General features: G+C 40.2%; 2 protein-coding genes across 3 annotated transcripts in view; one reads left to right on the top strand and one right to left on the bottom strand.

Annotated features, from left to right (window-relative positions):
• On the bottom strand, positions 1-1,853 carry LOC307113489 (small EDRK-rich factor 1). 2 transcript variants are annotated; one of them, XM_079795112.1, is made up of 3 exons: positions 1,709-1,853; positions 623-731; positions 1-270 (listed from the first exon to the last, which is right to left on the bottom strand). In XM_079795112.1, exons 1-3 carry the CDS (start codon positions 1,713-1,715, stop codon positions 198-200), a joined length of 189 nt encoding a protein of 62 aa, XP_079651238.1. In that variant the 5' UTR covers positions 1,716-1,853; the 3' UTR covers positions 1-197. The 2 variants fall into 2 exon arrangements, with proteins under 2 accessions (XP_079651238.1, XP_079651237.1); XM_079795111.1 differs by lacking the exon at positions 1,709-1,853 and adding an exon at positions 992-1,632.
• A 3,681-nt stretch (positions 1,854-5,534) lies between these two features.
• Positions 5,535-26,839, top strand: part of BDP1 (BDP1 general transcription factor IIIB subunit) — a 95,069-nt gene continuing 73,764 nt past the window's right edge. Inside the window, 9 exon segments of the mRNA XM_079788025.1 lie at positions 5,535-5,975; positions 10,059-10,335; positions 12,645-12,754; positions 13,833-13,892; positions 16,596-16,724; positions 19,045-19,178; positions 21,149-21,204; positions 21,206-21,244; positions 24,495-24,549. Of these exon segments, the coding sequence (XP_079644151.1) occupies positions 5,764-5,975; positions 10,059-10,335; positions 12,645-12,754; positions 13,833-13,892; positions 16,596-16,724; positions 19,045-19,178; positions 21,149-21,204; positions 21,206-21,244; positions 24,495-24,549 (1,072 nt within the window). The 5' untranslated portion in view covers positions 5,535-5,763.

Genomic DNA, 26,839 nt, shown 5'->3' with positions numbered 1-26,839 from the left:
TCACATGCATGGTTAGTGTTTTATTCTTTGAAGAATGGTTCTGAAACATTATACTAAGTCAGACTGAAAGGTAAAGTTTAAAAGTTTTTATAAAGATATAACATATGTAATGACTGTTCACTCTACAAAATCTTGATCATAGAGTTTATAATACACCTAGTTGGCAGTAGCACCCAGGTTTTCCAAATTGTCAGTCATCATTTTTCTCTTGTCTGCATAGACTTCTTCTCATTAGCTGCTTTCTGCTTTTGTTGCATGATCTCAGAGTCTCTATAATGGGAGAAAAGGCTGTAAGTTGTTACAGAAAACGTTCTCACTTGTGTTCTGTATATAACCTATTCAGTATATTAGATGATAATTTTGCTAAATGAAGTTCTAATGGTGTGGCGGAGTTGCATGAGGCTCTCTGCAAAACAAATTATAGCTGAAGAACTTTAAATTCTTCACCCATGGGTTGGGATGATAACTATCCATATAGTTTTAGTATGCCTGGCACAACAAATACTCAACTGTTATCCCTTTCTGCAGGTTAGGCCTAGTTCTACCAAGAATTTAAAAAATGCATTCCATTCTCCACAATGAAAACTTCAGTGACTTGAGAATTCCATTAGCATCAACTGACCTCTGTTTTCTCTGAGAGGTAGTCAAGCTATCCTCTTTTCTTTTTCCCTTGCTAATTTCCTGGGATTTCTTCATGTTTTTCTGGCGGGCAAGTTCTCGCTGATTTCCACCTACAAAGAAAAAGTCGTGCTCTTTACCCATCTCCAAAATTACTGATTTCAGTTTAAGTGCATCTGAAGTTTGCTTTTTAAAAAAATATATATTTTATTGATTTTTTACGGAGAGGAAGTGAAAGGGATAGAGAGTTAGAAACCGATGAGAGAGAAACATCGATCAGCTGCCTCCCGCACCCCCCCCCCCCCCCCCCCCCACACACACCGGGGGTGTGCCCGCAACCAAGGTACATGCATGCCCTTGACTGAATTCAAACCTGGGAACCTTGCGTCTGGAGGCCGACGCTCCATCCACTGAGCCAAACCGGTCAGGGCTGAAGTTTGCTTTTTAATAGATGAGCCAGCAAAGTACAGCACTGAGTGGTGGTCTCAGATCTGACTACAAGGAGGAAGCGTAAAGGTAAATACTTAAGATCTTTACGAGTATTATACCAATCAAGGTGTTCACTGGCTGTAAATGCCCGATCTCTTAAAACGGGCATTCCATTCCAGTCGGCTATACATGGGTCAGTATTCCAAAGTTCTGGCTTCTGCGGGGTGTGGGCGGAGTGTGTGAGAAAGCTAGATAGAGAGACCACACATCGCACAAGCCAACTCTTAAGCAAGAGGCTTGTGAAGCAGTACCGGTGAGGGCCAAACAAAAGAACCAGGGCGGAGACTCAGTCTGAGCTCCGGGTGTTTATTAGGCCTGATGACGTCAAGTGCCAGCTATAAGCCGCCTCCAGAGCAGGACCCCTCCGGGGCTGCCGTCTCCCACACCCCGCCTCCGGGGAGGTGTTCTTTCCGGTGGAACCTCGCACCTGAGGGGCAGGCCCGCTTTCAGGCCCATCGGAACCCACTGTCCCTCTCGGAAGACACGGTCCCCGCCGCGTCTGTACGAAGGGGATTCCCCGCCGGCCCCTGGCTCCCCGCCAACCGCGCCCGGGTGACCCATTGGCTTCCCGGCCGCTTCCCCAACCGGTCCGCACACTCACGGGCCATGCCGACCACCGCACCGGGCCCGGAAGAGAGCGACTCGGAATAGCACAGGCTCCCTCGCGCGCTCAGCGGACGTCCCCGCAGCGGGTCTGGAAGGCTGGGCCAGCCCCGCCCTCCGCGGGGCCACGCCTCTGCCCCGTCCACCGCCCCGCCCTCCGCGGGGCCAGCCCCGCCCTCCGCGGGGCCACGCCTCTGCCCCGTCCACCGCCCCGCCCTCCGCGGGGCCACGCCTCTGCCCCGTCCACCGCCCCGCCCTCCGAGGCCCGACCTCGGCCACCGGCTCGGCTGGCGAGCCCCTGCGCGTGCGCGGCTGGGCGGGCGGGGCGCGACGCGGCCGGGGCCGGATCGGCCTCGTGGGAAAAGCCATGGGCACTCCTGGCATCTTCTGCCTCGCACGTTGGGTAAAGTCCCGGAAACAGGCCTTGTGTATGAGAGAGAGATGGGTGTGTGTGGACTTACCGGGCACTGGAACTTGACCAGCCAGCATTTTTTTGGAAACGACAAAAATGACAATAAACGCTCTATCTTTCCGACCAAGAACGTTAGCTTTCTTCATCTCCTTGCAGTGGCGGGAAGGGGGTGAATAGGATAGGACAGATTGAGGGGTTAACTGCGAAAGGCCGAGTCTGGCCCTTAATTTCCTTGCTTATTCTCGCACCAACCCTGCAAGGTAGGCAGGCTTCATTGTTCTCAGTTAACTTAAGAGGAGACTGAGCCCTAGCTGGTTTGGCTCAGTGGATAGAGTGTCAACTCTCTGGTTCAATTCCGGTCAAGGGCACATGCCCGGGCTCTATCCCAGGGTGTGTGTGTGTGTGTGGGGGGGGGGGGGGCGGTACAGGAGGCAGCCAATCAGTGGTTCTCTCATCATTGATATTTCTCTCTCTCTCTACTTATCCCTTCCTATCCCTTTCTGGCCTGGCCTGTGCCCTCTCACAATCTGGGCATGAGGATTTCATGCACTGGGCCTCTAGTAAAAATATATATAAAAAAAGAAAAAAGAAAAAGATGAGACTGAGACTCAGACCAGAAGTTACTGACCTAACTGTTATAGGAACTGGTAGAAATGAGATTCAAATTTAAGACGGACTTTAAAGTCTGATCATTTCCCATTTTATTCCAGTGCCCTGTCACAGTGGATGGTACGTCAAGAGTTTTAAGGTTAATGGTTTTGTACTTGGGTTTGGGTTGTGTGATGGGGAGAGGATGGCAGGGGATACAGCCTTACCACACATTTAGAATAGCCCAGAATAGCTTTGGAACCTCCCTGAAAGCTGTAGAGCATCTGCTATTGCTAGAAACAGACCTGTAAGAATGCCTATGGTTCATTTGGCTGGTACTTATTTTCTTTATTTCTTCCATTAGTCATTATAAACTGAGATGTGTAGAATTAATTAATTAATTGATAAAATTACCCTCAATTAGCACTCAATATGTTAGCTATTATTGTCCTTCTTTCAATCTCTGAGAGACTTGCTCATCACTCTCCACCTGCCTTCCCTCCTCAATATAGTTTACAGGCCAAGTGTCTGTTTCCACTTAGAAAACCTCTTCTGGAATAAATTGAGCAGGGGGGAAAGATTGACTTTCTAACCAGCCTCTTTTTCAGAGATAAAGACATTATGAGGTCAACAAATGATAAGTGCTGGCAAGGATGTAGAGAAAAAGGAACTCTCATGCACTGATGGTGGGAATGCAGACTGGTGCAGCCACTGTGGAAAACAGTTTGGAGTTTCCTCAAAAAATTAGAAATGGAACTCCCATTTGATCCAGTAATCTCACTTCTAGGAATATATCTTTAGAAATCAGAAACACCAATCCAAAGGATATATGCACCCCTACATTCATAGCAGCACAATTTACAATAGCTAAGATTTGGAAACAGCTTAAGTGCCCATCAGCCCATGAGTGGATTAGAAAACTGGTACATCTACACGGTGGAATACTACACTGCTGTAAAAAGAAAGAACTCTTACCATTCGAAACAGCATGGATGGATCCGGAGAGCATTATGCTAAGCGAAATAAGCCAGGTGGAAAAAGATAAACATCACATGATTTCACTCATTTGTAGAATATAATGAAAACAAACTGATGAACAAAAATAGATCCAGAGACATAGAAGCATCGAACAGACCATCAAACTTCAGAGAGATACAGGGGAGTGAGGGGTGGTAAGAGATCAACCAAAGGACTTGTATGCATGCATATAAGCATAACCAATGGACACAGACAGTAGGAGGGTGAGGGCATGTGCTGGGGGGTGGGAATGGCCAGGGAGAGGTCAATGGGGAGAAAAGGAGACATATGTGATACTTTAAACAATAAAGAATTAATTAAATAAAGACATCATGAGGAAGGGCTGGAAAGAATTTGAGATTGGAAAGTAGGTGGTAGAGTTGTTTCTGTATATCGTCTTAATTACAGTCTAATTGAGCTTTTTCTTTGCAGCTGAAAATACAATTTCAAGTTGTAGGGATACACATGATGTACAACATGTACGTGAGAAATGTGTGTGTTTTAGAGAAAATTGGAGACTTTAAGTTACTATGATGCCATTAAGAATTTACTCCATAAATTTGGGTGTGTAACAAATATTTTGACTTTAATAATAAAATTAAATCTGACTCTGTTCTCACCCCTTTACTAATGGGAAATTAAATCTTAGTCATTATTGACTTCCTTAATTGCAGAATACCCTAGACTCTTAATGTGGAACAAAACACTTGAGGAAAAGCCTTGTGTCTTCAGTTTATACCAGAATATGCTGTCCAAAGCTATATGGTCCTGGCAGTGGCTCTAAGATTTTTGAGGCACCTCAAAAATCTTTTTGATTTCTTTTAAAAAATATTTTTATTGCTTTCAGAGAGGGAGAGATGACACACACTCTTGCCATTTTTCCTTTATCATAGAAGCCTTCTCTAACCATCCAACCTAAAGCAAGCCAGTCTCCGATTAATCTCTGTCATATTACACTTTATATTTCTTTTATGGAATTTAATTCATTCTTTAAAAATATTTTTATTGATTTCAGAGAGGAAGGGAGAGGGAGAGAAAGATAGGAACATCAATGATGAGAATCATTGATCGGCTGCCTCCTGCAAGCCCCACATTGGGGATGGAGCCTGCAACCTGGATATATGCCCTAATCAGGAATCAAACTATGACCTCCTGGTTCATTGGTCGACACTCAACCACTGAGCCACGCAGGCCGAGATTAATGCATTCTTAAGTTATCTTGTTTATTTGTTTATTGTATTTTTCTTCTGCTACCAGAATGTCTTGTTTATTGCTCCACTGCTACCTCCTGAAGCAGATTAAGGATACATTGATTTACAAAGTTTTAACTATAATAATTTTTGAACAGGGAACACATTCACATTAAAAAGTCCACAAGCACATGAATGCTCTTCCACGACACATTCCCCTGAAACTCAGTTTCCCTCCTAGGAGGTAACTATTATCAGTTGCTTCACCTCTGAATTTCTAATCTACAATCTACTCAATTTAGGGTTTCTAAGCCTGGGGATGTGCTCGTAAACAGTCCCTGCTCTACAGGACCGTCTAAAAAGAAAACCGGCCAGCGATTTTAGTAGTTCCCATAAAATCTGGGGCTGAGCGGTTGACTAGCTCTTCCCCTTCTTCTCAACAATTTCTCAGGACGCCTGGAGAGGGCAGAGCACACAGCCTGGCATCTCTATTTCTGGTTCACCAGTAACACGGACTTTGTAGTTTGACAGTTACCATGGCTCCGGGCGCTGTGCGTCTTGCGTCATCGCGCAGCGCTTGCTGATGACGCAATTAGTTTAGGCGCCTTCCAAGGGCGGGGAGCTAGGTATAGGGGGAAACCCACCTCTGAATGTAGCAGGGTCATGAGGAAGAGGCGGCGGCGGGAGGCAGCCGGAGGCGGCGGGGGCGCGAATCTCCGGTAGCTGCCCGCTGGGCTGGTTCGTGGCCTTGTGGGAGGGCGTAGTTCCTTACCCCTCTCGCGCAGCGGCCGGGGCTCGGGGCTAAGAGCGGCCTTGGGCCGCCTCCCCGGGCCCCCTGGCTCCGCCATGTTCCGCCGGGCACGCCTTAGCGTGAAGCCGAATGTCAGGCCTGGTGTGGGCGCTAGGTGCTCCGCCGCCACCAATCCCCAGCGTGGACGGGAGGCTCCCAGGCCGCCGGAACCGGCAGCGGCCTGTGACCCAAAGCCAGCGGAGATCACAGATGTGCCCCCGGTGGATTTCGGGCGAGCAAAGCCGCAAGAAGAGGCTCCCAGGAGCAGGTACGTGCTCGAAGAGGGGAGCATTTTCATCTCCGGGCCTGTCAGCCGAGGAGGTGAACTTTACAGTAGGAGTTACTCCCTCGCTTGAACTAAGTTTTACAGTTGAGGCCGGAGGATATAGATTCTGGGGGAGAGAACCATGTCTTCAAGTGGTTGTGGGAGGAATCCAGGTGTAACAATCTGGAAGTGAATAGTCACACGTGGTATTATTCATTAGATAATTTGGATTGCCGTAGTTTTAATTCTTATGGAGTACTTTTGCAGGGGTAAGTAGTTTTTTAAATTTTAAAAACATTTTTATTTATATTTATTGACTTTTAGAGAGAGGGGGAGGGCGAGAGAGAGAGAGAGAGAGAGAGAGAGAGAGAAAGAGAGAGAGAGAAAGAGAAACATCAATTTATTGTTTCACTTTTTTTTTTTATTGCATTCATTGGTTGCTTCTGGTATGTGCCCTGACTGGGGATTGAACCCACAACATTGGCTTAGGCAACTTTGCCTTACCTGGAGGATGCTCTAACCAACTGAACTACCTGGCCAGGGCCAAGACATTTATTATTATTATTTTTTAAATTTTATTTTATTTATTTACTAGAGGCCTTGTGCATGAAATCATGCATGGGTGGGGTCCCTTGGTGTGGCCTGCTGGAATCAGGCCCCAGCTAGCACCCCCAGCTTCGCAGCCCTGCCTGGCATCCTGGCATCCTGCCTTGGCCTGGCACTGCCCCCTCACCTGCTTCACCGTCCCGCCTGCTGGGCGATCAATTGGGACTGGGTCTCCACCCCCCCCGCCCCCCCACTGCCGCTGGTTGCCGTCTGCAGGGCGATCAGCAGGGCGATTGGGTCCCCGCTCGCACCCCCCTTGACCTGGCACTGCCCGCTTATCTGTTCCACCATCCCGCCATGGTCCTGCTCTTGCCTGGGCCCATTGGGGCCCACAGTGCCTCCACTGCCACCTGCTGCCAGCACCGCATCTCTGACACCCAGCATGTTCCATGTCGCCCCCTGGTGGTCAGGGCACATCATAGCGAGCAGCCAAACTCCCGGTCATTCAATTTGCATATTAGGCTTTTGTTATATAGGATTTAGTTTATTTTGTTAAATTTGTTTTTATTGGTTTCAGAGAGAAAGGGAGAGGGAGAGAGAGATAGCAACATCAATGATGAGAGAGAATCATAGATAGGCTGCTTCCTGCACACCCAACACTGGGGATCTGTGATGGGGGAATTGAACCCTGACCTCCTGGTTCATAGGTAGAGGCTCAACCACTGAGCTATGCTGGCTGGGCTATTTATTTACTTATTTATTTAAAAAATTTTAAAAAATATATTTATATTGATTTCAGAGAGGAAGGGAGAGGGAGAGAGATAGAAACATCAATGATTAGAGAGAATCACTGATTGGCTGCCTCCTGCACACCCCACACTGGGGAGTGAGCCTGCAACCCGGGTATGTTCCCTGACTGGAAATTGATCCGTGAACTCCTGGTTCATAGGTCCATGCCCAACCACTGAGCCACACCCAAGCAGCCTGATTTTCTCTTTTTTAGAGAGAGGAAGGTGAGAGGGAGAGAGTGAAACATCTGTGAGAGAAACATGGATAGCCTACCTCCTGCATGCCCCCTACTAGGGATGAAGCCCACATCCCTGGTATGTAACCTGACCAGGAATGGAACTAGTGCCCTCTTGGTTCATGGGTTGATGCTCACACCAGCGGGGCAAAACATTTATTTTTAAAAGAAGATCAGTGTTGTTTTGGTTCTGCTGATTTATGTCTGGACAAAAGGTCTAGTTACTTACTTTGATTTGAGGGTGACCATGGCGACCATGTTTGCTGATTGGAAAAGCATGTGTCATGTACCCCATTTGGATTCAGAATTCTACTGAATTTAACAATACTAAGACTTTACTCAGGCAGAATTTTCTCATCTGTAAAAGGGCGATAATATTACCTGCTTTGGAGAATTATTGTGGAGGTTAGAAATCCTATATAATAAAAGGCTAATATGCAAATCGACTGAACGGTGGAATGACTGGTCGCTATGATGCACACTGACCACCAGGGGACAGACACTCAACACAGGGGCTGCCCCCTGGTGGTCAGTGTGCTCCCACAGGGGAAGCACTGCTCAGTCAGAAGCTGAGCTCATGGCTGGCGAGCACAGTGGTGGTGGCGGGAACCTCTCCCCCCTCCATGGCAATTGGACATCCCCCAAGGGCTCCAGACTGTGAGAGGGCACAGGCCGGGCTGAGGGAATCCCCACTCCCGAGTGTACGAATTTCATGCACTGGGCCTCTAGTAACTATATAAACCATCTTAACACAGGACACAGCAGAATAGTTGCTTGCAAAAAGTTATTTGTTTAAAATAAAGGTAATGGAGCAAAGTCATGACATGTCAGGCTAATAAGGGCCTCTGTTTCTGTACTATGTATGTGAGGAAACCAATAAAAACCAACCCTATTAAATGACAGTGAGATGGTATCAATTCTCTTTTTATGATCTGGATTGAAGGTGACATTTTAAAAAAATATATATTTTATTGATTTTTACAGAGAGGAAGGGAGAGGGATATAGAGTTAGAAACATTGATGAAAGAGAAACATCGATTAGCTGCCTCCTGCACATTCCCTACTGGGTATGTGCCCACAAGCAAGGTACATGCCCTTGACCGGAATCGAACCTGCGACCCTTGAGTCCGCAGGCCGACGCTCTGAGCCAAACCAGTTAGGGCTGAAGGTGAAATTTTTATTCATTTTAACTCTTCTTCCTCAGTTGGCCTGAACTGGTGCTGGGTATAAGGTATTATTTTGCTAGCTTAATAATGCATAGTGATTTCCAATTTCTTACATGAATTTGTTTCAAAATTCCTCCCCAAAATGAAGATTGTTGTTGTTAAATTAATGAAGTTCACACAGATCCTGTTAACACATACATATAATGCATGATGATTGACTTAATGAGTTACTAAGAGTATATATATCCTTGACATTTAGGCTGGAGGATATTTAATTCTTAGAATTGACATTTAGATAGTGTACTTTTTTTCTAATCATTTTTTTATGGGTCTTGCTAGTTGTAAAAATCTATGGGGTGTATCTTCTTTCCTTATGCATTCAACATAATTGGGTGAAATGTAGTGCATGTAGCACATTATAAGGGCTGAGATAAGAATTTAAGTTGGAGACATTTTTGGAAATGTTACAGCTTTAGGTATTTTCCATTTTTATATATAACTAACCTTAATATATGAAAAAAGTAGACTGCTTTTAATTCGTGACTTATACCTCCTCTTCTTTTTTAAAAAAATAATTTTATTGATTTCAGAGAGGAAGGGAGAGGGAGAGATGATTTCTGCCTCAAACAGAATTTTGTTTGATTAACATAGCTAAGTGTGTATCTTCAAATACTGAAATTCAAATATTTCAGAGGTTTGATGTGTATATTTGGTTTAACTGATCTCAGATTGATAAAGTAAAATGCCAAAATTTAGATCAATTTAGATGGATGTCAGTGTGGATTGTAAGCTTAACTTAAAAAAAGAACTTTGTTATCTGACGATTTAAACTAGGTTAACTAAACTTTGTTTTTGTAAGTTAGGTTTTTGTGTGTGTGTTTTTTTTGAGGGACCAGTAAGAACATAAAATTATGTGCTGTAATGTGCTTAAGGACTTAGAATTTACGTATCTGTTAAAATGATTTGCTAAAAATTTTTATTCCAACATCTGTCATAACACATACATCTCAAGTCAATGATTTTTTTAAATAATGAGATTTTACTGTTTTGAATTTTTACCAAATTAGTTTAAAAATATTTTTATTGATTTCAGAGAGGAAGGGAGAGGGATAGAAACATCAATGATGAGAGAGAATCATTGATCGGCTGACTCCTGCACGCCCCCTGTTGGGGATCAAGCTTGCTACCCAGGTGTTTGCCCTAACCTGGAATTGAACCGTGACCTCCTGGTTCAGAGGTCAACACTCAATCATTGAGTAACACCTGCCCGACCTAAATTAGGTTTTAAAACTAAAATATTTAAAAGAAGATCCATGATACCCTTTTTATTTTCTTTTTGAATTTCAACAGTAATGAAAAGACTGATGGTAAGAATGATGTTGAAGAATCCAGTAAATCTTCCTCTACTGTTTCACAGAGAAGAAAGCGAATATCAAGTACTCCTACTCTGGTTAAGCCTAGTGTCAGTGTTCCTTCAGTGCCTCATCCCTTATCTACAGTTAATCAAGAAGATCCACAGCCACACCCAATACCAACAAAAGAGAAACAGCCATACTCCGACAGATACCGAATATATAAAGCCCAGAAACTGAGAGAAATGTTAAAAGAAGAATTAAGAAAAGAGAAGGTAAGAGAGAAAAATCAGAATTTTGACTGTTGCCTGCCAGATTTCAGTTTTTATTTCAGTCAGATATCATTTGGAGGAAAAATAATCATCTGTAGCATTTTATGGGGGAACAAAACCAAATAACATCCTTTATGTTAACAGAGTATCCCCTTCTCTCTCTCTCTTTTTTTTTGCTGAAATATTTTATTTTAATTATTGTTGAAAGTATTACATATGACCCCTCCGCCCCCTTGTCCTCTCCCAGCCTGCTCCTGTCCCTGCCCCAGCCTTCACCCCACCCCCCATTGTCTGTGTTCATTGGTTATGCTTATATACATTCTTTAGTTGATCTCTTCTCCCTTCCCCTTTTCTTAACAGAATGATTAAGAAGCACTATGGATTTAAGCTTTTTTTTCCATTATACTAATTTTATATGTTTTATTTATCTATATTTTGATGGTTCTTGGTGAAGGCTACAAATAGAAGCTTCATACATACATGCAGATACACATATAAACATATTTATAACTTTTTTTTAATTTATTGATTTTTTACAGAGAGGAAGGGAGAGGGATAGAGAGTTAGAAACATCAATGAGAGAGAAATCATTGATCAGCTGCCTCCTGCACACTTACTGGGGATGTGCCCGCAACCAAGGTACATGCCCTTGACCGGAATCGAACCTGGGACCCTTCTATCTACTGAGCCAAACTGGTTAGGGCACTTTATTGTTTTTTTAAATGTGTTTTTATTGATTTCAGAGAGAGGAAGGCAGAGGGAGATAGAACATCAATGATGAGAGAATTACCAGTCAACTGCCTCCTGCAACACCCTCTATTGGGGATTGAGCCTGAAACCAGGGACTGTGCCTTGATGGGGAATCAGCTGCCATATCCTGGTTCATGAGTTGACTCAACCACTGAGCAACACTGGCCAGACTATGTGTGTGTGTGTTTTTAATTTTTATTTTAATTGATTTTTAGAGAGAGAGGAAGGGAGAGGTACAAAGAGAGAGAGAGAAACATCATTGGCTGCCTCCTACACATCTACTCCTGGGGACTGAGCCTGCAACCCAGGCATGTGCCTTGATAGGGAATTGAAACAGCCACCTTTTGATGTATGGGGTGATGCTCAACCTACTGAGCTATACCAGCTGGGCATACTTACAACTTTTAATCAGATTTTTATGAGGATGTCCAGGTGACATGAGTTACATTCATTTGATTTAAGACAAGTATAGTTGAGCAAAAATGAATTAGTAATATTTTCTAAATTGACAATATGGAAAATTATAAATGGGAAATATATTCATGTATGCATGTAGTAGAGTCCATGTCCTTTTTAATCTTGAAGTTTATTTTTCTAAAAGGGCAATGTAACAGCAGTGAAGCATGCAAGCTCTGGGGTTAGTTACTAAAGGTTTGAACATTAGATTTATCCCTTATTGACTATATGACTTTAGGCAATTTAATTTATCTTTCTGTGTGTGTCTCCTCATCTGTAAAATAGGACTAATGATAGTATTTACCTATTTGAAGGATTGTGAAGATTAAATGCATTAATACATGTAAAACTCATTTAGATTAGTGTCTGGCAAATAATAAGAACTTAAATGTCAGCTTTTAATTATAGCATTCTCTTCTTTTTTTAATTAAGAGGAATGCACTTAGCTTGGTGCTTTATATTAGTTATCTCAGAATCACTATTTTACACCAGAGGAAACAAGCTCAGAGAGGTTATTTTTTTTTATGTTACACATTTGAATCCATATCCTCTAAAACCTAAGCCTGAAAAATGTTCTGTTTTATAGAATGTGCTTAATTAGATTTATTTTGGGTAATTAAAAATTAAACATTTGCTTCAAGAATTTTGTAAAATACACAGAATTAGAATTCACTGTAGGGTAAGCAAAAGCTATGTATTTATAAATTCTCAGTAAATTATTATAGTTAGAAAGCACCAGTAAGCATGATTTTATACGTTGGGCTTTTATCCAGTCCCAGTCACTTTAGTTTTTAAAATTTCTTAATATGCAACAACTTTTTTTTTTTCAACAACTTCTTAATGTTCCGTTTATAAAAATTTCCTTAAAATTGTGCATAATTATGGTAGGAATGATATTCAAGCATTTGCAATGAATGCAATAGTGGACTGTATACTTGAATATAGTACATTTGAAATTCTTCTGTATTTAAAAATAAAAGTGGTTGATCTCTCTCCTCTCTCTGTCTCTCTCCTTCTCTCTCTCCCCGTTCTCTCCTTCTTCCTCCCCCCTTCCCTCCCTCCCTTCCTCCCTCCCTTTCTCTCTCTCTCTCTCTCTCTGTATCTAGAAACAGTGGAAAAACAAATATGCCATAAATGAAAGTCAGAGACCACCAGATCGTTCAAAAATGACTATGAGAGACTTCATATATTACCTGCCAGATAGCAATCCAATGACGTGAGTAAACTTTATTTTTGTCTTACTTTCTTTGAGTATCATCTATAGAGTACAGTTTCATGTTTTCTAAAAGCATGTTGACAAAATTTATAGCAAATATGATGTCCTTTTAAATAGAACTTTGCAACAAAAATTAGTGGTATTTCAAGTAACTGCTTTCTTGGTGGTAAATGATCCCTTTACCTCTGAGATTAAAAATAAGTTTCCTTTGGTTACATTATTAAGATGTAGTAAAACTAAATAGCTTTTCTGTCATCATGATTGCAATTTCTATTTCTTGTACACTATAACCTGATCTAAAGGGGTGATCTATTTACTAAATGAAGTAGCATTTGATTAAGAGATCCTCTAAGAACAAAGCTTCTTTAATCAAAGTTAGCCTGGGGAGGCCAGATTATGACAATTCTCATTTTTGTGCGTTTGATGGTTTAGCCGGTGGATGTGAGAATAGTGGCATATTTTTAGTATAGTGTTTTTCAGATTCACTAGGTCCATTTATTTTCAACTGGTATGCTGCAAGAATTCTTAAAACATGCAATACCTGACTATTTAGTCAAGGGCACTGACCTCTCTCCTCTGAGATTATTAAATAAAAAAAATGACAACAGCCAACACAATAATAGCTGTCTGGTGTGAATGAATCAAAATGATACCTATTTTCTTTATATCAGCTCGGCAAAAAAAAATTTTTTTTGATGTTCCGCAGAATTTTAGTAATTAGTTTATGTGTGCTATGAGATGACAAAGGTTGAAAATCGCTGGCCTAGTTGAAGGTAAGGCCAGAAACCTAGGTTTTGAATGGTTTGATAAGCCTCTAGATGGCTTCATGCTTTTGGACTGGGAGCCTGTCTTCACTGAGGAATTAGAGGGTAAGAGAGTTCCCTACTTAGGGCCCAACAAATTATTTCTACTCAGTTTTTGACCGAAGAATTAACTGTTGGGACACACCATCATTAATAGTAGTGTTATGCTATGTTATTAAAAAATGCAAGTTAAAATAATTCTTGCCTACAGATAGAATTGACAAGATGTAAATTAATTATTTATTAAGAAGTATTCTGTTATTTTTGTTTAATAGTTCCTCACTGGAGCAAGAAAAGAAAACTGAAAAGTCATTGACACCAGTTCAGACAAGAGAGTAAGCATCTCATCTTATTCTTTTCAAATATATTCTGGCATGGATACATTAAAAAAAATAAAGAAATCAAATGATACCTCTTTTTATAGTCAGATTACATGTGATAGCAATTTTTAAGTAGAATTGCTGATAAGAATAAAGTTAGTTTGATTTTAATCAGTAGGAAAGCCCCAGACTATTTGTCTATTATATATGGCCAATGTTATGATTTTACATTAAAGCTTTTAGAATTAAAAGGGGTTTTGTTTTGCTTTAAAATAATAATGTATTCACACTAGAGGCCCGGTGCACGAAATTCGTGCACAGGGCCTGGGGGGGGGGCGGGCGGGTCCCCTCAGCCCAGCCTGCACCCTCTCCAATCTGGGACCCCTCGGGTGATGTCCTCTCTCACAATAATGGACATCCCTCTCACAATCCTGGACCACTGGCTCCTAATTGCTCACCTGCCTGCCTGCCTGATCACCCCTAACTGCCCCCCCCCCCCCCCCCCGCCAGCCTGATCGCCCCTCACTGCCTCTGAGTGCTGGCCTGGTCGCCCCTAACTACCCTTCCTCCCCCCCCCCCCCCCCCCCGTGCTGGCCTGATTGCCCCCCAATACCCCCCACCCGCCAGCCTGGTCACTTCTCATGCCCGCCCCCCCCCCCCCCCCAACTGCCGGCCTGGTCGCCCCACGCAGCCTGCTGTTCAGTTGTTTGGTTGTTCTTCAGGCCAGCCCTGGGCATCTGGGCAGCTGCCATCTGAGGCTTGCTTGCGCCCTGGGTGGCTGGGGGGCTGAGGGGACTGGGCGCCGCCATCTTGTGGCTGTGGGCACCGCCATCTTTGAGGGCATGATAGACAATTAGCGTATTCCCTCCTTATTGGCTGTGGGCACTGCCCTCTTTGTGAGGGCGTAATGGTCAATTAGCACATTCCCTCTTTATTAGATAGGATGCTACAAAATTCAAAAGGAACAAAGATATATTGAGAAAAGTCTCCAATTCTGTTTTTCGGCCATCTAGTTTCCCCAGCAGCAGCATGTTACCAATTTTTTAATGTATTGTTCTAATTCTAATCTATGTTTATTCAAGCAGACATGTATATAGCATTTTTCTTTTTCCTTTCCTTTCCCCCTTTTTTTCCTTTTTTCTTCCCTCTTACTTTCCCTTTTGTTTTCTTTTTTTAGCATTTTGTGTATGCCATCCTGCAGTGGATGTAGTTTTGATGTCACTAACGAGTCTTTTTTTGTATAAGCTGCCTGTTGCCTTCCACGTTGCACTGTCATTTTAGTTTACCAAAAAGAATGCCCTGTAAGAGACCCCTTAGGAAGTTATTATAGCCTTGTAATTCATGGTGGGGGATTGTGGAAAATTAACACAAACATTGGGGTTTTCTGGTTGGTACTTCAGGGCTTATTAAGTAATGATTACTGTTTTGCTTAGAATCCACATTATTTTAAAGCAGAACTCTCAAGTTTTACAAATGCGTTTTTATAGATTTATAGGTATGTTTGCTTTAGTAATACTTTAAGGAGACAATGTAATTAAATGGAAGGTATAATGGATTTGGAGTCATATTCAGAAAATTGTATTTGCCTTCTTGGTGTAGCCTACACAAATAGTAATGTTTATGGAATCTAGAGCAAAAGTTACTTGTCTTCTCCAAGCTTCAAATGAGTATGAAAATACCCCTAAATCAGTGGTCGGCAAACTGTGGCTCACGAGCCACATGCGGCTCTTTGGCCCCTTGAGTTTTTAGCAAAGGCCAGCTTAGGAGTACCCTAATTAAGTTAATAACAATGTACCTACCTATATAGTTTAAGTTTAAAAAATTTGTCTCTCAAAAGAAATTTCAATCGTTGTACTGTTGATATTTGGCTCTGTTGACTAATGAGTTTGCCGACAACTGCCCTAAATGTTTTTCTGAGAATTAATAAAATGATTTGGGAACTAATGCTATATAAATGTAAGGGTTATTTTAGTTACTTCTAAAATACGTACAAGTTTTACTCTGTCTGATACTCTTTTGAGGTAGAAAAGAAGAGCATTTATTTCTCTTATTTTAAAAAATATATATTTTTTTGATTTTTACAGAGAGGAAGGGAGAGGGATAGAGAGTTAGAAACATCGATGAGAGAGAAACATCGACGAGCTGCCTCTTGCACACCCCCTACTGGGGATGTGCCGCAACCAAGGTACATGCCCTTGACCGGAATCGAACCTGGGATCTTTCAGTCCGCAGGCCGACGCTCTATCCACTGAGCCAAACTGGTTAGGGCTATTTTTCTTTATTTTCAAAGAGGGTAAGGCTTCTTATTAAATGCTATCAGATGAAATTTGAGAAAATCTTACAACTATGTCATTAACAAAATATAGTATTTTCTTTTATTTATTGATTGGTTGATATGAGAGAGAGAGAGAGAGAGAGAGAGAGAGAGAGAGAGAGAAAGAAAAGAGACATGGATTTGTTGTCCCACTTATTTATGCATTTATTGGTTGATTCTTGTATGTGACCTGACTGGGGATTAAACCTATATATTTGGCATATCAGGACAACTCTCTAACCAGCTGAGCTACCAGGTAGGGCAACACATAGTATTTTCGCAAGTTATAGGGGAAGTTGGTAATTGCTAGAAGGTTGAATTTGCAATAATTTATTTTAGAAGTCCATAGTAGTCAGAAACACTTCTCATGTATATGTGAATCAACCTGTGTTTACCTTTGATAGGCAAGAAGATAAGAGTACTCCTGATGTTGAAGATAATGAAGAACTGGAAGAAGAGATGGATGATGGCCCATTGCTGGTTCCGCGAGTAAAAGTGGCAGAAGATGGTTCTATAATTTTGGATGAAGAAAGGTAAGTTAAAGAGAGTGAGAGATTGTGGTTTCATGAGAGCAAAAGTGCTTTGTCTAATGAAAGAGATTGGGTTTCTCTATCTGTCTTTATCATTTAGACCCTGATGTTTATATTAGCATAATGGATGTTGTATATAGAAGGGTGTGTTAGATTAATTTATAATTTTTAGCAGTTTTTATTCTTAAAATGTCTTTTAGCCAGGACGGTGTGGCTCAGTGGTTGAGCATCGACCTATGAACCAGAGATCATGGTTCAATTCCTGGTCAGGGCACATGCCTGGGATGTGGGCTCGATCCCCAGTGTGGGGTGTACAGGAGGCAGCCGATCGAGGATTCTCTCTCATCATTGATGTTTCTATCTCTCTCTCCCTCTCACTTCCTCTCTGAAATTATTAAAAAACAACAACAAAAAAGACATTTTAAAATTGCTTGTAGAGAGAGACAAAGAAACAGAGACAGACAGGCATCTATTTGTTGTTTCATTTATTTATGCATTCATTGAGTGATTCTTGTATGTGCCCTGACTAGGAATCAAATCTGCAACCTTGGTGTATCAGGATGATGCTATAAGCTAACCGGCCAGAACTATAATTTTTTAGCAATTTTTATAACTTTGTATTCTGTATCAGAAGATAGTACTTCTGCCGAAACCGGTTTGGCTCAGTTGATAGAGCGTCGGCCTTCGGACTGAAAGGTCCCAGGTTCGATTCCGGTCAAGGGCATGTACCTTGGTTGCGGGCACATCCCCAGTAGGGGGTGTGCAAGAGGCAGCTCGTCGATGTTTCTCTCTCATCGATGTTTCTAACTATCCCTCTCTCTTCCTCACTGTAATAAATCAATAAAAAAAAAAAAAAAAAAAAGAAGATAGTACTTCTGACCATTAACCTGCCATTGTTGTTTTATCAACTTTACTGGTAATTGGGACGAGCTATAGAGCTAATCATATGCTTTCTTCTTCTGAGGATAGGTTTCAAAGATTGACTCAGTCTTGAAGTCAATATTCAAGTTTTCATACTATTAACTAATACCATATTCTGTTGGATGGTGGTAACTAATGAAAATGCAATGGGCCCTAACCGATTTGGCTCAGTGGATAGAGCATCGGCCTGCGGAATCAAGGGTCCCGGGTTCGATTCCGGTCAAGGGCATGTACCTTGATTGCGGGCTCATCCCCAGAAGGGAGTGTGCAAGAGGCAGCTGAATCGATGTTTCTCTCTCATCAATGTTTCTAACTCTCTATCCCTCTCCTCTGTAAAAAAATCAATAAAACATATTTTTAAAAAATGCAGTGAAATGTAGGTTAACATATTTTCTGATTTTTGTTATGGTGAGGTTTAATTCACTTCTGGTTTAATTTCTCAGTTATGATATTAAATTTCTCATATTTGGCATTGTGGAATTTAGTTGTCTTTCCAAAGTGTATTATTTTAATTTTTTTGAAGTGTATTATTTTAAAAAGTAGATAATTGTTAGTAAGTAAATAAAAAAGGGATAGAAAGTTTCCTGATAATTTAATTAGTAAAAATCATTTTATAGCATATAGATTCTATGATAATTAAACATAAATGTGATAGTGTTAATGATAATTGTTTTTGCATGTTGTTTTCCATTATTTTGTGATGATAATTTTACTGGTCATTAAATAAATAGTTAAAAGCATATTTAACTGCTTTGTTTGCAGGAATGTAAAACATAAATATAAAATGCTTATATTTCTCAATATCTTTTTTTGAGTCTAGCATAAGATAATATATATTAAATATAGAAGACAGGCAGCAGTCATTAAAACAAATAATTTTTTAGGTAGCCCAAAGATATTTTCTGAATTTTATATTGCTTTTAGGATTTAAAAAAAAGTTGACATTTATTTTTACTCCCTGGCAATCACATTTTATTTTATTTTTTACTATATTGATATGAGAGAGAGAGAGAGAGAGAGAGAGAGAGAGATATTGAGATATTGAGATAGATTGAGATAGATGAGAGAGAGAGAGAAAGAGAGAGAAATATTGATTTGCTGTTCCACTTATTTAGGCATTCGTTGGTTGATACTTATATATGTCCTGACTGGGGACTGAACACACAACCTTGGCTTATTGGGACGATGCTCTAACCAACTGAGCTACCTGGCTAGGACCCTTGGCAATTACATTTTAAGTGAAACTTAGATTCATAGAAAATAAGCATACCTCAAATGTATTTGTACTTTTGATATGACTCTGCCATGCTAAATTTGAAGATATTACTGTTCAAATATTATTTGCTATGTGTTTCTTTACTTGTTTCTAGTGTGGATCTATCTAAAAATGTGTTTCTTTCAGTTTAACTGTAGAAGTTTTACGGACCAAAGGCCCCTGTGTTGTTGAGGAAAATGACCCCATATTTGAGCGTGGTTCTACAACTACGTATTCCAGCTTTAGGAAAAATTATTATTCTAAACCATGGTCAAATAAAGGTAACTGATTTTTATTTTAAATTATGTAGGTCCTTTATTTGAAATGTAATGAATTATTTTCTCTGTCTCTGAATTAAACCAGGTCTCCCCTAAGTAAATAAAGTGCAAACTACCATGCCGTTTCTGTCTAGCTAATTTTATTGACATTCCCTCCAACCCCCGTCCCATGGAGCTATAACTCCGACTTTATCTTAGAAAGATTTTTAGGAATTAACATTATGGTTATTTTGGTTAGAATGTTTCTCTCCAACAAATTCCTATTCTACCTCAGATAATATTGCATAATAAAGTTTCTATAAATAAAAATTATGCTGTTAAAAAAGTATGTCTATTGCATGCTGTTGTTTATTAAAGTAAAAAATATTTTTATTGTTGATAGTATTATAGATGTCTTCCATTCTTCCTCCCCTTTACCCTCTTCTACCCAATCCCTACCTCCCCTTCCCGCCCCCGCCCACCCCAGGTTTTCACCTATTGCCTGTGTCCATGGGCTATGCCTATAAGTATATAAGTTCTTTGTTTTATCTTTTTTCATTCCCCCAATCCTCTATTGTTTACTTTTTAAAAAAATATATTTTATTGATTTTTTACAGAGAGGAAGGGAGAGGGATAGTGAGCTAGAAACATCGATGAGGAGAGAAACATCGACCAGCTGCCTTCTGTACACCCCCTACCGGGGATGTGCCTGCAACCAATGTACATGCCCTTGACCGGAATCGAACCTGGGACCCTTGAGTCCGCAGGCCCGACGCTCTATCCACTGAGCCAAACCGGTTTCGGCTATTGTTACTTTTTATTGTATAAATAATAGTTTGTTTTGAGAAAAAATTCAACACATAGAATAATATAGAGTGAAAAGAAAGATCTCTACTTTCCTTCTCTGACTTCCCCTAATCCTATTTATTTGAAGTTACTTTTGTCAACAGTTTTTTATGTATTTTTCTAGCTATTAATTTTTTAAAATTTGGTAAAATATATTTTTATTTATTTCAGAGAGGAAAGGAGAGGGAGATAGAAACATCAATGACAAGAGAGAATCATTAATAGCTGGCTCCTGCATACTCCCCATTGGGGACTGACCCCGAAACACGGGCATGTGCCCTGACTGGGAATTGCCACTCTGACCTCCTGGTTCACAGGTCGATGCGCAACTGAGCCACAGGGGTACAGGTCTAGCTACTTTCTTTCACGGAACTAAGACACATCTTAGTAATATTGCATGGCTGTGACTGATTTTGAAACCAGATAGGCAGAATGCCTTTTTTTTTTTTTTAATTCAGCTGCTTTGCTATGACCATGCAAATTTCTTATACCATGTTTCTATATAAAAAATTTAAAGATGTTTTTAATTAAATTTTTTAAAATTGATTTGTAGAGAAAAAAGGAAGGGAGGGGAAGAGAGAGAAACATCGATGTGAGAGAAAAACATCTATCGGCTGCTTCCTGCATGTCCCCTATGGGGGTAGTGGGGTGGGAATGAAGCCTGCAAACTGGTATGTGCCCTGACCAGGAATCAAACTGGCAGTGCAGGGGACAAAACCCAACTAACAGCCACCTCCCGCCAGAGCTATTTTATTTTTATTTTTATTGATTGATTTGAGAGAGAGAGATCAATTTATTGTTTAATTTATTTATGCATTCATTGGTTGATCCTTGTATGTGCTCTAACCAGGGATTGAACCTGCAACCTTGACATATCAGGACCCTGCTCTTAACCAGCTGAGCTACCAGGCCAGGGCTTAAGGAAGATGTTTTTAGATCCATGAGGCTCTTTGCAACAAAGTTGAAATACGTCTATAATTTTGTATGTAGACATATTTCTATGACTAAAGAATTTACTGGACTGTAATAATAAACTACTAACTACTATCAAATTTATTTAAACTCAAAATGCATACTTAGGTAAGGTTTTTTTCCTCTGAAATGTGAGAATGTTAACTTTCGGTCCTTTATATCTTTTATTTTTACAGAAACAGATATGTTTTTTTTAGCCATCAGCATGGTAGGAACTGACTTTTCAATGATTGGGACAACTTTTTCCTCACAGAGAAAGGATAGAAATTAAGGTAAAGTGAATGCATTACATTTGTTGCTTGGAAAGAGACTAAAAATTACTAATATTTTTTTTAACCATTGACTTAAATCTCAGTCCACCCCTTTTCACTATTATGTTTTTGGTACACCTGTTTCTTTTTATAGCTCAAAAAGTAATTAATTTTTCTGAGTTCTGTTATGAATACAATTTCCCTAACTTCAGTATTGTATTTTCTTATTTATGTCTTGTCCACTTCTAAATGTCTTTGAGCCACTGAAGCTAAGATAAAAGAAGAGTTATGTAATGAAGAGGGAAGATAAATGTAGTAGAATATTTGGGTTAGGGTAGTTTTTTTTATCACAAAATAAATTCTGTATTTCCTAGGAAGGAAATACATTTCCAATTGATAGTGAGATCTTTTTTTTCAAACAGTGGGCTTAAACTTCATTAATTAAAAGGGACCATTAGGAAAGATACATTTTTCCCCCCCTTGGGCTAGGCATGGATTGGTCACCTGAGGAACATTGTACAGTGTAATGGTCATTGTATTTCTACAAAAGATGAGAAATTTTTTATATTTTTTAATGTTGAGGACAAAATATTAAAGTTCTGTGAAGGCTAGAAATTGATTGTCTAGAGGAGCTGATCTGAGTAATTAATGTTCAATTTGTCACTGGACGATTTCTCTCAGAATTGTTCAGACTATTCCCCTAAAAGTTTATAGTGTATTTCTAGCAGGTCTTTGGGCAAATTGTAGAAAAGTGAAAATGGACTACTGATTTTCTAATGTCAAACCAACCTAAATGACTCATATAAAATAGTCTTCAAAAACTTTTAAATAGTTCTGAATTGTGTTCCTGATTAGGCAAAACTAGAGGCCCAGTGCACGAAATTCGTGCCGGGGGGGGGGGGGAGGTGGGAGGGTAAGGGTCCCCTCAGCCCAGCCTGCACTCTCTCCAATCCAGGACCCCTCGGGGGATGTCCGACTGCCGGTTTAAGCCTGGGGATCGGGCCTGAACCGGCAATCGGACATCCCTCTCACAATCTTGGACCACTGGCTCCTAACCGCTCACATGCCTGCCTGCCTAATCACTCCTAACTGTCCCCCTGCCGGCCTGATCACCCCTAACTGCCTCTGCCTGCTGGCCTGATCGCCCCCAACTGCCCTCCCCCCCCCCCCCCCCCCCCCCCCAGCCGTTCTGGTTGCCCCACACAGCTTGTTGCTCAGTCGTTTGGTCGCCCCTCACTAACCCCTCCTGCCGACCTGGTTGCCCCATACAGCCTGCTGCTCAGTCGTTTGGACATCCCTCACTAACCCCCCTGCCAGCCTGGTTGCCCCATGCAGCCTGTTTGGTCATTCGTTCGGTTGCGATGGTCGTTTAGGCTTTTATACACTGAGTGGCCAGATTATTATGATCTCTGAATGCATAATTATCTGGTCACTCAGTGTGTATGTATGTATGTATGTGTATATATATAATTAGAAGCCTGGTGCATGAATTCGTGCATGGGTGGGGTCCGGCCAGCCTGGCCAGGGGGAGGGGACATGGGCAGTTGACCGACCTGCCTGCTGGTTGAACTCCTGGACGAGGGGACAATTTCATATTAGCCTTTTATTATATAGGATATACACTTAGTGGCCAGATTATTCGTTCAGAAAGCATAATAATCTGGCTACTCAATGTATAGATAGGTAGGTGTAGCAATATTTTAGAATTCAATACTGCATAGAGCCTTTTGGCATTTTTATCAGAAGGTTTAATTTAGTGATTATAGCCAGTCACTTTTTATGAATGTAACTTTTAATTTTTGAGATGTTTAAAGATTAATATGATCTTTTAAGGGAGAAAGATGATCACTGAAAACTTTTATATTATTTAGTAAAAGTTTATGAAGAAAAGTAAAGAATGGAAATGGGGGGTAATCTGTAGATTTAAAGATGTTTAAGTCATAAAAAGTTTTTTTTAAAAAATGGGTAAGGATAAACTGGAGTCTAACGATGTTCTCTTGAATGGTAAACAGTAAGGAAATGCAAGGAAGTAATTGCTTTAAAAGTCAGGTTGTTGGTTAGGTTCTTTAGGAGGGAAGAAGGGGGCCATGAAATAGCTCCTTTGTTTTCTGTGCTTTTCTCTTTTTTTCAATAAAAAGTTTTATTTTTACATTTTTAATAAGAGCATTATTAGACCACTGATCGGTAGAAGGAAGCAATTAGCAGCTTATTCCCAGACCCTGGATGTATATGCATGATTAGACATCCTGGGACACAAACTTACACCCTCAGATATCCTAATTACCTTAGGATGGATTGAGCCTTAAATCTTTTCTATCTCCATTGTAATGGACTTAATCTGGAGTGAAACTGGCTATGGGGCATGAGAAAATGAGCCTTAATATAAAGAAGGTTCCAAAAATAAACCTGGCCTGTTTCAAAATTTTGCTTAGGCGTTTTTTTACAATCTCTATTCCATTAAAAATAGATTAGCATAATAATATAATAGGTTTAACTTGATATGAATATATTAGTTTTTTAAAAAATATATTTTTATTGATTTCAGAGAGGAAGTGAGAGAGAGAGAAAAACATCAGTGATGAGAGAGAATCATTGATTGGCTGCCCCCTGCACACCCCACACTGGGGATTGAGCCAACAACCCAGGCATGTGCCTTGACCGGGAATGGAACTGTGACTTCCTGGTTCATAGTTCGACACTGAACCACTGTGAGCCATGCCAGCTGGGCAGTATATTAGTTTTGAAATAGTTAATTCTGGTTAGCTTAATTGATTATAGGTTTGATCTGTTTCTGTACTAGTGGACTTTCATTGCTGATTCATGCTATTGATTATAAGGCAGATCAGAAAGCTCAGTATAAATCTTTTATCCCTATTTTTTATTTATTTATTTTTATTTTTAAAAAAATATATATTTTATTGATTTTTTACAGAGAGGAAGAGAGAGGGATAGAGAGCTAGAAACATCGATCAGCTGCCTCTTGCACACCCCCTACTGGGGATGTGCCCGCAACCAAGGTACATGCTCTTGACCGGAATCGAACCTGGGACCCTTGAGTCTGCAGGCTGACGCTCTATCCACTGAGCCAAACCGGTTTCGGCTTTATCCCTATTTTTTAAAAGCTAAAGGTTTACTAACTTGTCTGTTGGCAAAGACATTTTTATTTATTTGGGTTATATGTTACCATAAGTTTCATTTTCATGGTTATTTTGTTTAAACGTAGTCATTTAATAGGAGAAAGTTATTATAGCATTTTTTGTTTTGTTAACAGAATAAATTTAAACGTGAAGAGAAAACAAATGGATGGAGAATAGACAAAGCATTCCGTAAGTATTAAGACCATTTTAAAAAGGTTTCATATCAAGATCCTAAAAAGTGACCAATCTTCGTCTTTTGTTCTAATGTGTGTTTTTTAAATATATTTTTATTGATTTCAGAGAGGAAGGAAGAGAGAGGGAGAGAGAGGGAGATATCAATGATGAGAGAGAATCAATGATTGGCTGCCTCCTGCACGCCTCCTGCTAGGGATGGAGCCTGCAACTTGGGCATGTGCCCTTGACTGGAATCGAACCTGGGACCCTTCAGTCCACAGGCCGACGATCTATCCAATGAGCCAAACTGGCCAGGGCAGGTTCTAATGTGTTTTAAATTTGTTTTGTCCTTATATTGGTATGGAGTATATAATGGTGACGGGACAGATGAGAATCCTGTTTTTATTTTTATTTATTTATTTATTTAAGACAGTTTTTTAAAAAAAAATATATTTTATTGATTTTTACAGAGAGGAAGGGAGAGGGATAGAGAGTTAGAAACATCAATGAGAGAGAAATATTGATCAGCTACCTCCTGCACACTCCCTACTGGGGATGTGCCCACAACCAAGGTACATGCCCTTGACCGGAATCGAACCTGGGACCTTTCAGTCCGCAGGTCGATGCTCTCTCCACTGAGCCAAACCATTTAGGGCGAGAATCCTGCTTTTATAGTGTTCAGTGTAATTGGGTGGGGGAAGGGGTATAGTCTGTAAGCATGATAATTTTAGATAGTGATTAATTTCTAAGCTGGTGGGTGGATAGTTAGATTGGGTGGTCAGGGAAGTTCTGTCTGAAGAAATGACATTTGAATTTATTCCTGATTTGAAGGAATGATGTGTGCCTTTCAGTGTCTAACTAATAGCCTCATTAAAGTTAACATTTTTTTTCTTTTTAAATCTAGAGAAAGATATCAAAGGATCTGTAAAGCAAAACAATTAAATGTACTGTATAAAGTAGTTCCTTCTTTGGAAGATAATAATCCAATGCCTCATGATGAATAAATGTATTTAGTATCTATTTAGTATTTATCTTAGAAAAAAATCTAAAGAGAGGATATAAATTTTGGAGCATGTACATTTATTTAATGAGTAAATACTAAGGTAGATGAGTGGACCCTATACCCCATGTTGTATTGGGTCCTCAGGGAAACCACTTCCAGGAAAGGCTTTTAGAAGATCTGGAATACTGTGGTCCTCAACCCTCTCCATTTTAGAGAAGTGGTCCAGAATCTTTTCATTAAGTTTTACGTATTATAATAAGAATTTATAAACCTATAAATCTTTTATGGGATGTGGAGTCATTGTTAAAACCATTATAATAGATACCTTTAAAATTCATTGATTTTGGTTCTTTCTAGTGGAAAATTAAAAAAAAAATTAAACTTAAATGGTATTTTCTAGAACTTATATTTTGAATTCCTCTGAGAAGCTTTATGGATTATTTTTTATCATCGTTGTGGAAGGCCAGAACACATAAAGGCTGGGTTTACAATAAAACAGGGCCTTCAGGAATTCCAGTTTTGGGCTTGGTTTCCTAAGGCTAATTTATTTTTGTTTTGGTATATATCTCTTTTTCTGAGGCCAGCTTCTAATCATCTTATAATCAAACCAATCTTGGAACTTACGTATATAGAGCACCATTTTGTTTACATTCCTATATTTTTAATTAATTAATTAATTACTTTTACTCTATTTTTTAAAGTCTTTTTATTTTATTTTATTGATCTTAGAGAAAGGTAGGGAAAGAGAGAGACAGAGAAACATTTATGTGAGAGATAAACATCATTGATTGGTTGCCTCCCACACGAGCCCTGATTGTTGATTGAACTGGCAACTTGGGTATGTGCCCTGATTGGGAATCGAACCCACCACCTTTTGGTGTACAGGAGGACACTCCAACCAACTGAGCCACACCGGCCAGGCCTTTACTACATTTTCAGAGTAGAGCTTAACTTAGGCAAGGATTTAACTCCTGTAATGGATTTATTCCTGATTTGTTCACAAATTGCTCTTTCTGATACAGTGCTGTTGATGGGTATTTAGTGAGAGGTCCTAATCAATATTCATTTGCTTTTATCATGCTAGTATTTGGAAGAGTAGAGTAAATAGTAATAAAGAGCAGGCATCTGGTGATGCATAGGCTATTGAGGACTTCTTAGTGCTAGGCTTTTAAAAAAAGTTGATTTATAATTTACACACAGTATAATTTGTAATTTGAATTTTGACAAAGAATTGGTGGTATAACCACCACCCAAAACAATATATGGGACATTTTCATCTCTCCAGAAAGGCCCTTTACTTAG

The sequence above is a fragment of the Cnephaeus nilssonii genome (assembly GCF_951640355.1).
Source record: "Cnephaeus nilssonii genome assembly, chromosome: 2".
NCBI classification, from domain to species: domain Eukaryota; kingdom Metazoa; phylum Chordata; class Mammalia; order Chiroptera; family Vespertilionidae; genus Cnephaeus; species Cnephaeus nilssonii.
Note: the sequence above shows the minus strand (reverse complement) of the source record. Positions and strands in the feature narration are given on the sequence as shown.